This window comes from Petromyzon marinus (genome assembly GCF_048934315.1).
Source record: "Petromyzon marinus isolate PM22_M1 ecotype Great Lakes invasive population chromosome 75 unlocalized genomic scaffold, UKy_Petmar_22M1.pri1.0 chr75_unloc.3, whole genome shotgun sequence".
NCBI lineage: Eukaryota > Metazoa > Chordata > Hyperoartia > Petromyzontiformes > Petromyzontidae > Petromyzon > Petromyzon marinus.
The window spans coordinates 235,972-251,554 of record NW_027422615.1 but is presented as its reverse complement, the minus strand read 5'-3'; the positions used below and the strand labels follow the sequence as shown (position 1 = coordinate 251,554).

Genomic DNA, 15,583 nt, shown 5'->3' with positions numbered 1-15,583 from the left:
AACAATAAAATAATAAAAATATAAAACAACGAAATTCTCGCGACGTTTTGACTGCGACACAAGCAGCAATCATCATCAGGTGTGAAAACCTGATGATGATTGGGTTTCACACCTGACGATGATTTGCTCGTGTTGCAGTAGAAACGTCTTGAGAATTATATTGTTTTTTTATATATATATTTTTATTATTATTATTTAATTGTTTCCCTCCTACGTGGTGACTTTACCGAAAGAACCTAGAATATAGAGGCAGGGGGTTGTTTTTGCCGGCCAACCACCCCATCTCTGCGTGCTACAGTGCCGGTAGCCTTCATAGGTGCTCGCTAACAGCACTTGCCCCCTGCAGCCTGTCAAAGGCTACACGGGGGATCTTTGTCTTTGTGTGTGTGTGTGTGTGTATCCGAGCAGCCGGTCCTGAGCCTGCTCCCTCTAGGTCGACTCGGCCTCAAACGAGTATCCGGTACGCCACGGTGGTGTAGTAGACTTCGCCAATGGGGGAGACAAAGGCGGCCGGGCGCGGTGGCTCTGTACGTGTGCCACAGTGGTGCCCGGTCGCCTTCAGAGGCGCTCTGCCGCTGCTAACGGGCGCTGTTGAGGCTACACGAGGGGGGGCTGTCTCTTTGGCTTTGTCTTTGTGTCCAGCTGTGGGCCCATGGTACTGGACGCGCTGATCAAGATCAAGAACGAGGTCGACCCCACGCTGACCTTTCGGCGGTCCTGCAGGGAAGGTCAGACCTCTCGCACGCGCACACACGGGCACTCACACACTCGCACACACGCACACACGCACACACGCACACACACACACACACTCACGCACGCACACACACACACTCGCACACACGCACACACACGCACACACACACACGCACACTCACGCACGCACACGCACACACGCACACGCACACACACACTCGCACACACACACATGCACACACACTCGCACACACACACACTCACACACACACGCACACACACGCACACACACACTCACACACTCGCACACACTCGCACGCACACTCACACACACACTCACACACACTCACACACACACACTCACACACACACTCACACACACACTCACACACACACTCACACACACACTCACACACACACTCACACACACACTCACACTCACACACTCACTCACACACTCACACACACGCACACTCGCACACACGCACACTCGCACACTCACACACACGCACACACGCACACACACACACGCACACACGCACACACACGCACGCACACACTCGCACACACACTCGCACACACACACACTCACACACGCACACACACACTCGCACGCACACACTCGCACACACGCACACACTCGCACACACACTCGCACACTCACACACGCACACACACACTCGCACGCACACACACACACACACACTCGCACACACACTCGCACGCACACACACACACTCGCACACACACACACACGCACACACTCGCACACACACACACTCGCACACACACTCGCACGCACGCACACGCACACACTCGCACACACACACACTCGCACACGCACGCACACTCGCACGCACACACACTTGCACACTCGCACACACACACACTCGCACACGCACGCACACACACTCGCACACACACTCGCACGCACACACACACACTCGCACACACACACACACGCACACACTCGCACACACACACACTCACACACACACTCGCACGCACACACGCACACACGCACACTCGCACGCACACACACACGCGCACACTCGCACACACACACGCGCACACTCGCACACACACACGCGCACACTCGCACACACACACGCGCTCGCACACACACACTCGCACACACACACACTCGCACACACACACTCGCACACACACACACTCGCACACGCACACGCACGCATGCACTCACACGCACGCACACACACGCACACACACACACTCGCACACACACACACACACACACTCGCACACACACACACTCGCACACACACACTCGCACACACACACACTCGCACACACACACTCGCACACACACACTCGCACACACACACACTCGCACACACACACTCGCACACACACACTCGCACACACACACACTCGCACACACACACTCGCACACACACACACTCGCACACACACACTCGCACACACACACACTCGCACACGCACACGCACGCATGCACTCACACGCACGCACACACACGCACACACACACACTCGCACACACACACACACACACACTCGCACACACACACACTCGCACACACACACTCGCACACACACACACTCGCACACACACACTCGCACACACACACTCGCACACACACACTCGCACACACACACTCGCACACACACACACTCGCACACTCGCACACACACACTCGCGCACACTCGCACACACACACGCACGCACACTCGCACGCACACTCGCACACACACTCCCACAAAAAAAAGACAAAGATCCCCCGTATAGCCTTAACAGACTGTAGGGGCAAGTGCTGTTAGCGAGCACCTATGAAGGCCGGAACGGTACACGAGGGGGTGGGTGGCCAGCACCACCACGCCCGACCGCCTTTGTCTCCCTAGTGGCGACGTTTACACACCGCACCAGGCACTCATTTGAGGCCGAGTCGACCTAGGGGAGGCCCGGGACCGGTTCAGATAATCGTCACGTGGTGGTGTTGGCCGTGAGCGGGAATCGAACCCGGGTCGCCGGGTTCATAGCGCAGCGTAGCGCTAACCGTTACACCACCGCTCCCACACACACAGACACACACACACACTCACACACACACTCACACACACACTCACACACACTCACACACACTCACACACACACTCACACACTCACACACACTCACACACACACTCACACACACACACTCACACACACACACTCACACACACACTCACACACACACTCACACACACTCACACACACTCACACACACTCACACACACACACTCACACACTCACTCACACACTCACACACACACTCACACACTCACACACACACACTCACACACACTCACACACACTCACACACACACTCACACACACACTCACACACACTCGCACACACACTCACTCACACACTCACACGCACACTCGTACATACACCCACACGCGACGTTGTTGACGGCGTTGTTGGCATGCAGGAATCTGTGGGTCGTGTGCCATGAACATTGATGGCATCAACACCCTCGCCTGCACCTGCAAGATCGACACGGGCCTGGGCAAGGCATCGCGAGTTTACCCCCTGCCCCACATGTACGTCATCAAGGACCTGGTGCCCGTGAGTCACCCACACGCTCACCCGCTCGCTCACACGCTCGCTCACACGCTCGCTCACCCACACGCTCACCCACACGCTCACACGCTCGCTCACGCGCTCGCTCACACGCTCGCTCGTGCGCTCGCTCACCCGCTCGCTCACACGCTCACCCGCTCGCTCACACGCTCGCTCACACGCTCGCTCACACGCTCGCTCACACGCTCGCCCACACGCTCGCTCGCACGCTCACCCACTCACGCTCGCTCACACGCTCACCCGCTCGCTCACACGCTCGCTCACACGCTCGCTCACACGCTCGCTCACCCACACGCTCACACGCTCGCTCACTCACCCGCTCGCTCACCCGCTCGCTCACCCACTCGCTCACACGCTCGCTCACCCACTCGCTCACCCACACGCTCACACGCTCGCTCACACGCCCACCCACACGCTTACACGCTCGCTCACCCACACGCTCACCCACTCACCCATACGCTCACCCACTCACCCACACGCTCACCCACACGCTCACACGCTCACCCACACGCTCACCCACTCACCCACACACTCACACGCATGCTCACCCGCACGCTCACCCGCACGCTCACCCGCACGCTCACCCACTCACCCACTCACCTACCTACTCACCCACCCACTCACCCACCCACTCACCCACCCACCCACTTACTCACCCACTCACTCACTCACTCACCCACTCACTCACCCACTCACTCACTCACCTGCTCACCTACCTACTCACCCACTCACCAACCCCCTCACCACTCACTCACTCACCCACCCACTCACCCACTCACCCACCCACTCACCCACCCACTCACTCACCCACCCACCCACTCACTCACCCACCCACTCACCCAATCACCCACTCACCCACCCACTCACTCACTCACCCATTCACCTACCTACTCACCCACTCACTCACCCACCCACCCACTCACTCACCCACCCACTCACTCACCCACTCACTCACTCACCCACCCACTCACCCTTCTCCCACCACTGTGTACAGGACATGAGTAACTTCTACGCTCAGTACAAGTCCATCTACCCACTCACCCACCCACTCACCCACCCACTCACCCACCCACCCACCTTCTCTCCCCCCACCACTGTGTACAGGACATGAGTAACTTCTACGCTCAGTACAAGTCCATCTACTCACCCACTCACTCACTCACCCACCCACTCACACACCCACCCACCTTCTCCCCCCACCACTGTGTACAGGACATGAGTAACTTCTACGCTCAGTACAAGTCCATCTACCCACTCACCCACCCACCCACCCACTCACCCACCCACCCACCCACCTTCTCCCCACCACTGTGTACAGGACATGAGTAACTTCTACGCTCAGTACAAGTCCATCTACCCACTCACTCACCCACTCACCCACTCACTCACTCACCCACTCACTCACCCACCTACTCACCCACTCACACACTCACCCACCCACCTTCTCCCCCCACCACTGTGTACAGGACATGAGTAACTTCTACGCTCAGTACAAGTCCATCTACCCACTCACTCACCCACTCACTCACACACTCACCCACTCACCCACCCACTCACCCACCCACCCACTCACTCACCCACTCACCCACCCACCACCTTCTCCCCCACCACTGTGTACAGGACATGAGTAACTTCTACGCTCAGTACAAGTCCATCTACCCACTCACTCACCCACTCACTCACTCACCCACTCACTCACCCACCTACTCACCCACTCACCCACTCACCCACCCCCCACCCACCTTCTCTCCCCACCACTGTGTACAGGACATGAGTAACTTCTACGCTCAGTACAAGTCCATCTACCCACTCACCCACCCACCCACCCACTCACTCACCCACCCACCCACTCACCCACTCACCCACCCACCCACCCACCTTCTCCCCCCACCACTGTGTACAGGACATGAGTAACTTCTACGCTCAGTACAAGTCCATCTACCCACCCACCCACCCACTCACCCACCCACCCACCCACCTTCTCCCCCCACCACTGTGTACAGGACATGAGTAACTTCTACGCTCAGTACAAGTCCATCTACCCACTCACCCACCCACTCACCCACCCACCCACCCACTCACTCACCCACCCACCCACCCACTCACTCACCCACCCACCCACTCACCCACTCACCCACCCACCTTCTCCCCCCACCACTGTGTACAGGACATGAGTAACTTCTACGCTCAGTACAAGTCCATCTACCCACCCACCCACTCACCCACCCACCCACCCACCTTCTCCCCCCACCACTGTGTACAGGACATGAGTAACTTCTACGCTCAGTACAAGTCCATCTACCCACTCACTCACCCACTCACCCACTCACTCACTCACCCACTCACTCACCCACCTACTCACCCACCCACTCACACACTCACCCACCCACCTTCTCCCCCCACCACTGTGTACAGGACATGAGTAACTTCTACGCTCAGTACAAGTCCATCTACCCACTCACTCACCCACTCACTCACACACTCACACACTCACCCACTCACCCACCCACTCACCCACCCACCCACTCACTCACCCACTCACCCACCCACCTTCTCCCCCCACCACTGTGTACAGGACATGAGTAACTTCTACGCTCAGTACAAGTCCATCTACCCACTCACTCACCCACCCACCCACCTACCTACTCACCCACCCACTCACCCACTCACCCACCCACCCACCTTCTCCCCCCACCACTGTGTACAGGACATGAGTAACTTCTACGCTCAGTACAAGTCCATCTACCCACTCACCCACCCACCCACTCACTCACCCACCCACCCACTCACTCACCCACCCACCCACTCACCCACTCACCCACCCACCCACCCACCTTCTCCCCCCACCACTGTGTACAGGACATGAGTAACTTCTACGCTCAGTACAAGTCCATCTACCCACCCACCCACCCACTCACCCACCCACCCACCCACCTTCTCCCCCCACCACTGTGTACAGGACATGAGTAACTTCTACGCTCAGTACAAGTCCATCTACCCACTCACCCACCCACTCACCCACCCACCCACCCACTCACTCACCCACCCACCCACCCACTCACCCACTCACCCACCCACCCACCTTCTCCCCCACCACTGTGTACAGGACATGAGTAACTTCTACGCTCAGTACAAGTCCATCTACCCACCCACCCACCCACCTTCTCCCCCCACCACTGTGTACAGGACATGAGTAACTTCTACGCTCAGTACAAGTCCATCTACCCACCCACCCACCCACTCACCCACCCACCCACCCACTCACTCACCCACCCACCCACCCACCCACTCACCCACCCACCCACCCACCTTCTCCCCCCACCACTGTGTACAGGACATGAGTAACTTCTACGCTCAGTACAAGTCCATCTACCCACCCACCCACCCACTCACCCACCCACCCACCTTCTCCCCCCACCACTGTGTACAGGACATGAGTAACTTCTACGCTCAGTACAAGTCCATCTACCCACCCACCCACTCACCCACCCACCCACCTTCTCCCCCCACCACTGTGTACAGGACATGAGTAACTTCTACGCTCAGTACAAGTCCATCTACCCACTCACCCACTCACCCACCCACCCACCCACCTTCTCCCCCCACCACTGTGTACAGGACATGAGTAACTTCTACGCTCAGTACAAGTCCATCTACCCACCCACCCACCCACTCACCCACCCACCCACCTTCTCCCCCACCACTGTGTACAGGACATGAGTAACTTCTACGCTCAGTACAAGTCCATCTACCCACCCACCCACTCACCCACTCACCCACCCACCCACCCACCTTCTCCCCCCACCACTGTGTACAGGACATGAGTAACTTCTACGCTCAGTACAAGTCCATCTACCCACTCACTCACCCACTCACCCACCCACTCACTCACCCACCCACCCACTCACCCACCCACCTTCTCCCCCCACCACTGTGTACAGGACATGAGTAACTTCTACGCTCAGTACAAGTCCATCTACCCACCCACTCACCCACTCACTCACCCACTCACCCACCCACCCACTCACCCACCCACCCACCCACCTTCTCCCCCCACCACTGTGTACAGGACATGAGTAACTTCTACGCTCAGTACAAGTCCATCTACCCACTCACTCACCCACTCACCCACTCACTCACTCACCCACTCACTCCCCACCTACTCACCCACCCACTCACACACTCACCCACCCACCTTCTCCCCCACCACTGTGTACAGGACATGAGTAACTTCTACGCTCAGTACAAGTCCATCTACCCACTCACTCACCCACTCACTCACACACTCACCCACTCACCCACCCACCTCACCCACCCACCCACCCACCCACTCACCCACCCACCCACCCACCTTCTCCCCACCACTGTGTACAGGACATGAGTAACTTCTACGCTCAGTACAAGTCCATCTACCCACTCAATCACCCACTCACCCACCCACTCACTCACCCACCCACCCACTCACCCACCCACCCACCCACCTTCTCCCCCCACCACTGTGTACAGGACATGAGTAACTTTACGCTCAGTACAAGTCCATCTACCCACTCACTCACCCACTCACCCACCCACTCACCCACTCACCCACCCACTCACTCACCCACCCACCCACTCACCCACCCACCCACCTTCTCCCCCCACCACTGTGTACAGGACATGAGTAACTTCTACGCTCAGTACAAGTCCATCGAGCCCTACCTCAAGAAGCGAGATGAGTCCCAGCAAGGCCAAGCTCAGTATCTCCAGTCGGTCGAGGACCGCGACAAACTGGTGACCCTTACCGTACCCTGCCGTGACCCTTACCGTGACCCCTGCCGTGACCCCTGCCGTGACCCTGCCGTGACCCCTGCCGTGACCAAGGATTCCTGCGGGGACGCCAGGGCTGTGTCAGTGGCTGACACAGCTGCGTCACATTGATGACAGTCGTACAGAGGAAGCTCTTGATTGTTCCTCTCACCCCCTCACTACCCCTCACTCACCCCTCACTCACCTCCTCACTCACCCCACTCACTCACCCCACTCACTCACCCCTCACTCACCCTCTCACTCACTCACCCCCCTCACTCACCCCACTCACTCACCCCACTCACTCACCCCACTCACTCACCCCCCTCACTCACCCCACTCACTCACCCCCCTCACTCACCCCACTCACTCACCCCCTCACTCACCCCACTCACTCACCCCCCTCACTCACCCCCCACTCACTCACCCCCCTCACTCACCCCCCTCACTCACCCACCACTCACCCCCCACTCACCTCACCCCCCTCACTCACCCCCCTCACTCACCCCACTCCTCACCCCCTCACTCACCCCACTCACTCACCCCACTCACTCACCCCCACTCACTCACCCCACTCACTCACCCCCCTCTCGCACCCCCACTCACCCTCACTCACCCCCTCACTCACCCTCCCCCACTCACTCCCCACTCACCCCACTCACTCACCCCACTCACTCACCCCCTCACTCACCCCTCACTCACCCCACTCACCCACCCACTCACTCACCCCCCTCACTCACCCCACTCACTCACCCCCTCACTCACTCACCACTCACTCACCCCACTCACTCACCCCACTCACTCACCCCACTCACTCACCCCACTCACTCACCCCCCTCACTCACCCCACTCACTCACCCCCTCACTCACCCCCCTCACTCACCCCCTCACTCACCCCCCTCACTCACCCCACTCACTCACCCCACTCACTCACCCCACTCACTCACCCCACTCACTCACCCCAACACTCACTCACCCCCCTCACTCACCCCCCTCACTCACCCCACTCACTCACCCCCCTCACTCACCCCACTCACTCACCCCACTCTCTCACCCCACTCACCCCTCACTCACCCCCCTCACTCACCCCACTCACTCACCCCACTCACTCACCCCCCTCACTCACCCCACTCACTCACCCCACTCACTCACCCCCCTCACTCACCCCACTCACTCACCCCACTCACTCACCCCACTCACTCACCCCCCTCACTCACCCCTCACTCACCCCCCTCACTCACCCCACTCACTCACCCCCCTCACTCACCCCACTCACTCACCCCACTCACTCACCCCACTCACTCACCCCATCTCCTCACTCACCCCCCTCACTCACCCCACTCACTCACCCCACTCACTCACCCCCCTCACTCACCCCACTCACTCACCCCACTCACTCACCCCCCTCACTCACCCCCCTCACTCACCCACTCACTCACCCCCCTCACTCACCCCCCTCACTCACCCCACTCACTCACCCCCCTCACTCACCCCCCTCACTCACCCCACTCACTCACCCCCCTCACTCACCCCCCTCACTCACCCCCCTCACTCACCCCCCTCACTCACCCCCCTCACTCACCCCCACTCACTCACCCCACTCACTCACCCCCCTCACTCACCCCCCTCACTCACCCCCCTCACTCACCCCCCTCACTCACCCCCCTCACTCACCCCCCTCACTCACCCCACTCACTCACCCCCCTCACTCACCCCACTCACTCACCCCCCTCACTCACCCCCCTCACTCACCCCCCTCACTCACCCCCCTCACTCACCCCCCTCACTCACCCCCCTCACTCACCCCACTCACCCCTCACCCCCCACTCACCCCCCTCACTCACCCCCCTCACTCACCCCCCTCACTCACCCCCCTCACACCCCTCACTCACCCCCCTCACTCACCCCCCTCACTCACCCCCCTCACTCACCCCCACTCACTCACCCCCCTCACTCACCCCCCTCACTCACCCCCCTCACTCACCCCCCTCACTCACCCCCCTCTCTCACCCCCCTCACTCACCCCACTCACTCACCCCCCTCACTCACCCCCCTCACTCACCCCCCTCACTCACCCCCCTCACTCACCCCCCTCACTCACCCCCCTCACTCACCCCCCTCACTCACCCCCCTCACTCACCCCCTCTCACCCCACTCACTCACCCCACTCACTCACCCCCCTCACTCACCCCCCTCACTCACCCCCCTCACTCACCCCCCTCACTCACCCCTCACTCACCCCCCTCACTCACCCCCCTCACTCACCCCCCTCACTTCACCCACTCACTCCCCCCTCACTCACCCCCCTCACTCACCCCCCTCACTCACCCCCCTCACCCCCCCTCACTCACCCCCCTCACTCACCCCCCTCACTCACCCCCCTCACTCACCCCACCACTCACTCACCCACTCACTCACCCCCCTCACTCACCCCCCTCTCTCACCCCCCTCACTCACCCCCCTCACTCACCCCCCTCACTCACCCCCCTCACTCACCCCCCTCACTCACCCCCCTCACTCACCCCCCTCACTCACCCCCCTCACTCACCCCCCTCACTCACCCCTCACTCACCCCCCTCACTCACCCCCCTCACTCACCCCCCTCACTCACCCCCCTCACTCACCCCCCTCACTCACCCCCCTCACTCACCCCCCTCACTCACCCCCCTCACTCACCCCCCTCACCCCCCTCACCCCCCTCACCCCCCTCACCCCCCTCACTCCCCTCACCCCCCTCACCCCCCTCACCCCCCTCACCCCCCTCACCCCCCTCACCCCCCCTCACCCCCCCTCACCCCCCCTCACCCCCCCTCACCCCCCCTCACCCCCCCTCACCCCCCTCACCTCTCACCCCCCCTCTCTCCTACCCCCCCTCACTCCCCCATATCTCACCCCCCCTATCTCCCCCCCCCACGCTCTGTGCACGGTGCAGGATGGTCTCTACGAGTGCATTCTGTGTGCATGCTGTAGCACAAGCTGCCCCAGCTACTGGTGGAATGCTGACAAGTACCTGGGCCCCGCAGTGCTTATGCAGGTACTCGGCCTCCACCACCTCGGGCATCGGGGTTACCATGGCGGATCCCACCCCTCGGTTGGTGGGTGGGTGGGTGGGTGAGTGGGTGGGTGAGTGGGTGGGTGAGTGGTTGGGTGAGTGGGTGGGTGGTTGAGTGATTGGGTGGGTGAGTGAGTGGGTAGGTGGGTGAGTGAGTGGGTGGTTGGGTGGGTGGGTGGGTGAGTGAGTGAGTGGGTGGGTGGGTGGTTGGTTGGGTGGGTGATTGGGTGGGTGGGTGATTGGGTGGGTGGGTGATTGGGTGGGTGGGTGATTGGGTGGGTGGGTGATTGGGTGGGTGGGGTGGTTGAGTGGGTGGGTGGGTGGGGTGGTTGGGTGGGTGGGTGGGGTGGTTGAGTGGGTGGGTGATTGGGTGGGTAGGTGGTTGAGTGGTTGAGTGGGTGGGTGGTTGAGTGGGCGGGGGGGCGAGTTGGGGGGGGGGCGGTAGTGTCGTGGTGATTGCGCAATGCCACCAACATCCAGTGATGATTATTTTAGCTGAGTGGACTTGCCGATGACCGGTACCAGCGGTGTCCAGGTCGGCCTCTGTGGAGGAGGAGGTTCGTGAAGGACGCTGCCGGGTTAGTGCCAGGCTAGGTGCATCCTTGAGGCTACTGGGGCCAGTTGGAGGTCAGTCGCCCTCCAACAACAACGGAGGGCAGAGGAGCGACGCTCACAACAACGAGCGGAGCGCCGGGTGGCTAAAGCACAGCAGGTTGGCACAGTAGGGGGCACAGGTGGTGCATCAGCCGGTCATCTCAGTCAGTCGACCCGTGGCACCTGCTGGGTCTGCCCAGTGACCTCCTGCCAGCGGGCGTTCGACACTTCACGTGGCCTCAGGGTGCACATAGCCTGGCACAAGCGTCGTGGTGACGTCACTGCCACTTAGTGGCGAATGGCGGTTGTTGTTATATATGTGTGTGTGCATGTGTGTGTGCGTGTGTGTGTATATATGTGTGTGTGCGTGTGTGTGTATATATGTGTGTGTGCGTGTGTGTGTATATATGTGTGTGTGCGTGTGTGTGTGTATGTGTGCGCGTGTGTGTATATATGTGTGCGCGTGTGTGTATATATGTGTGTGCGTGTGTGTGTGTATATGTGTGTGTGCGTGTGTGTGTATATATGTGTGTGTGCGTGTGTGTGTGTGTGTATATGTGTATATGTGTGTGTGCGTGTGTGTATATATGTGTGTGTGCGTGTGTGTATATATGTGTGTGCGTGTGTGTGTAAGTGTATGTATGTGTGTGTATATGTGTGTGTGCGTGTGTGTATATATGTGTGTGTGTATATGTGTGTGTGTGTATATATGTGTGTGCGTGTGTGTATATGTGTGTGCGTGTGTGTGTGTAAGTGTATATATGTGTGTGTGTATATGTGTGTGTGCGTGTGTGTAAGTGTATTTATGTGTGTGTGTATATGTGTGTGTGCGTGTGTGTAAGTGTATATATGTGTATGTGCGTGTGTGTATATGTGTGTGTAAGTGTTTATGTGTGTGTGTAAGTGTATATATATATGTGTGTGTCAGGCCTACCGCTGGATGATCGACAGCAGGGATGACTTCACGGCCGAGCGGCTGTCCAAGCTTCAGGATCCATTCTCCCTCTATCGTTGCCACACCATCATGAACTGCACACGCACTTGCCCCAAGGTACACACACACATACGCACCCCGCTACGCTCGCCTCACAGCGATGATGATGTTGCTGATGATGTTGCTGATGCTGCTGATGCTGCTGATGATGCTGATGATGTTGCTGATGATGTTGCTGCTGATGCTGCTGATGATGTTGCTGATGATGTTGCTGATGATGCTGCTGGTGATGATGCTGCTGATGATGATGATGATGCTGCTGATGATCATGATAATGTTGCTGATGATGTTGCTGATGATGATGTTAATGATGTTGCTGATGATGTTGCTGATGATGTTGCTGATGATGTTGCTGATGGTGATGCTGCTGGTGATGCTGCTGGTGATGCTGCTGCTGATGTTGCTGCTGGTGATGATGCTGCTGATGATGATGCTGCTGATGATGCTGTGATGATGTTGCTGATACTGCTGATGATCATGATGATGTTGCTGATGATGATGATGTTAATGATGTTGATGATGATGCTGCTGGTGATGATGCTGATGATGATGCTGCTGATGATGATGCTGCTGATGATGCTGTGATGATGTTGCTGATACTGCTGATGATCATGATGATGTTGCTGATGATGATGATGTTAATGATGTTGATGATGATGCTGCTGGTGATGATGCTGCTGATGATGCTGCTGATGATGTTGCTGATGATGTTGCTGATGATGCTGGTGATGATGCTGGTGATGATGCTGGTGATGATGCTGCTGATGATGATGCTGCTGATGATGCTGCTGATGATGCTGATGGTGTCCTGTGGTGCCAGGGTCTGAACCCCGGCAAGGCGATTGCTGAGATCAAGAAGATGATGGTGACCTACAAGGAGCAGCGGGCACTGCCATAACGCACGGGGACCCCCACGGGGAGACCCCCACGGAGACCCCCACGAGGGGACCCCCACGGGGAGACCCCCACGGAGACCCCCACGGGGACACCCATGGAGACCCCACGGGGACCCCCACGGGAACCCAATAAGGATCCTTATACCCACACGCACACCCCCAGAGACCCCCATAGTAGTAGCAAGTCATACCCCCTGTGATCCCAAAATAACCCCTCTGTAAGCCCCCACTGAGTCTCCCTTGCACAGACCCACACACACACACCCACACACACACCCACACACACACAGACACACCCACACACACCCACCCGCACACACACACCCACACACACACACCCACACAAACACACACACCCACCGGCACACACACCCACCCACACACACACACACACCCGCACACACACACCCACCCACACACACACACCCAGCCACACACACCCACCCGCACACACACCCACCCGCACACACACACACCCGCACACACCCACACACACACACACACCCACACACACACACCCTCACGCACACACGCACACACACACACGCACACACACAAACCCACACACACAAACCCACACACACGCACACATACACCAACCTACTCGCACACACCCCCTGTGAAGCTTGTCACAGACTGCCGGTGGGGCCCAGTGCTGTTTCCGACGGGTGCCTATGGATGACGCACGGAGTGATCAACAGAAGGGCAGTGTCTCTCGCTCTCTCTCTCTCTCTCTCCACCCACCCTCCGCTCATCGCTTGTGCTGCTCTGTCACCTCCCCGTCAGTCGCCTCCAGGGGATAGACCGGGTCCGGGATCGAACCCGCGACCTCCTGCATATCAGGCGAGGTAGTCAACATCTCGTCAGAGTCGTGATAGAACCCGCGATCTCCTGCGTATCAGGCGAGGTTGTTAACATCTCTTCAGGGTCAGGATCGAACCCACGACCTCCTGCGTACCAGGCGAGGTAGTTAACATCTCTTCAGGGTCGGGATCCATCCCGCGACCTCCTGTGTACCAGGCGAGGTAGTTAACATCTCGTCAGGGTCGTGATAGAACCCACGACCTCCTGTGTACCAGGCGAGGTAGTCAACATCTCGTCAGGGTCGTGATAGAACCCACGACCTCCTGCGTACCAGGCGAAGGTAGTTAACATCTCATCAGGGTCGTGATCGAACCCACGACCTCCTGCGTACCAGGTGAGGTAGTTAACATCTCTTCAGGGTCGTGATCGAACCCACGACCTCCTGCGTACCAGGCGAGTCTGACCCGCCCCTCCTGGACATCTGCAGACAAACACAAGCTCTGAATAAGAGCTAAGTAGCTCTTCCGATTTCTCCAGGATGTAATAAAGATTGTGATTCTGAGCTTCGTTGTGAGATCAACTTCGTGTTGCAGAATGACATTCACACCAATACCGCAGTCGTTTTAATATGCAGTCAGATTCAATGAGAAAGTCTTATGGGGCAATGTTAAGAGATTGGGAACCGGTTCCCATAGGGAGTCGTTGGGGCAATGTTAAATAGGGAACCGGTTCCCATAGGAAGTCTACGGGGCATGTTAAATAGGGAACCGGTTCCCATAGGAAGTCTATGGGGCAATGTTAAGAGATAGGGGACCGGTTCCCATAGGAAGTCTATGGGGCAATGTTAAGAGATAGGGGACCGGTTCCCATAGGAAGTCTATGGGGCAATGTTAAGAGATAGGGGACCGGTTCCCATAGGAAGTCTATGGGGCAATGTTAAGAGATAGGGAACCGGTTCCCATAGGGAGTCTATGGGGCAATGTTAAGAGATAGGGAACCGGTTCCCATAGGAAGTCTATGGGGCAATGTTAGAGATAGGGAACCGGTTCCCATAGGAAGTCTATGGGGCAATGTTAAGAGATTGGGAACCGGTTCCCATAGGGAGTCTATGGGGCAATGTTAAGAGATAGGGAACCGGTTCCCATAGGAAGTCTAT

At 58.2% G+C, this 15,583-nt stretch overlaps 1 protein-coding gene across 1 annotated transcript; it reads left to right on the top strand.

Moving 5' to 3' along the window:
- The first annotated feature begins 642 nt into the window (after positions 1 to 642).
- On the top strand, positions 643 to 14,989 carry SDHB (succinate dehydrogenase complex iron sulfur subunit B). Its single transcript, XM_076058474.1, has 6 exons — positions 643 to 728; positions 3,151 to 3,287; positions 7,956 to 8,072; positions 11,020 to 11,121; positions 12,662 to 12,784; positions 13,548 to 14,989. The coding sequence occupies exons 1-6, from the start codon at positions 653 to 655 to the stop codon at positions 13,623 to 13,625; spliced, it is 633 nt and encodes a 210-aa protein (XP_075914589.1). The 5' UTR covers positions 643 to 652; the 3' UTR covers positions 13,626 to 14,989.
- The last annotated feature ends 594 nt before the right edge of the window (positions 14,990 to 15,583 follow it).

Coding starts and splice junctions, on each gene's coding strand:
- SDHB (XM_076058474.1), top strand. CDS start 653: ATGGTACTGGACGCGCTGATCAAGATCAAGAACGAGGTCGACCCCACG. Junction 3,288..7,955: donor TCATCAAGGACCTGGTGCCC/GTGAGTCACCCA, acceptor CACTGTGTACAG/GACATGAGTAACTTCTACGC. Junction 12,785..13,547: donor GCACACGCACTTGCCCCAAG/GTACACACACAC, acceptor CTGTGGTGCCAG/GGTCTGAACCCCGGCAAGGC.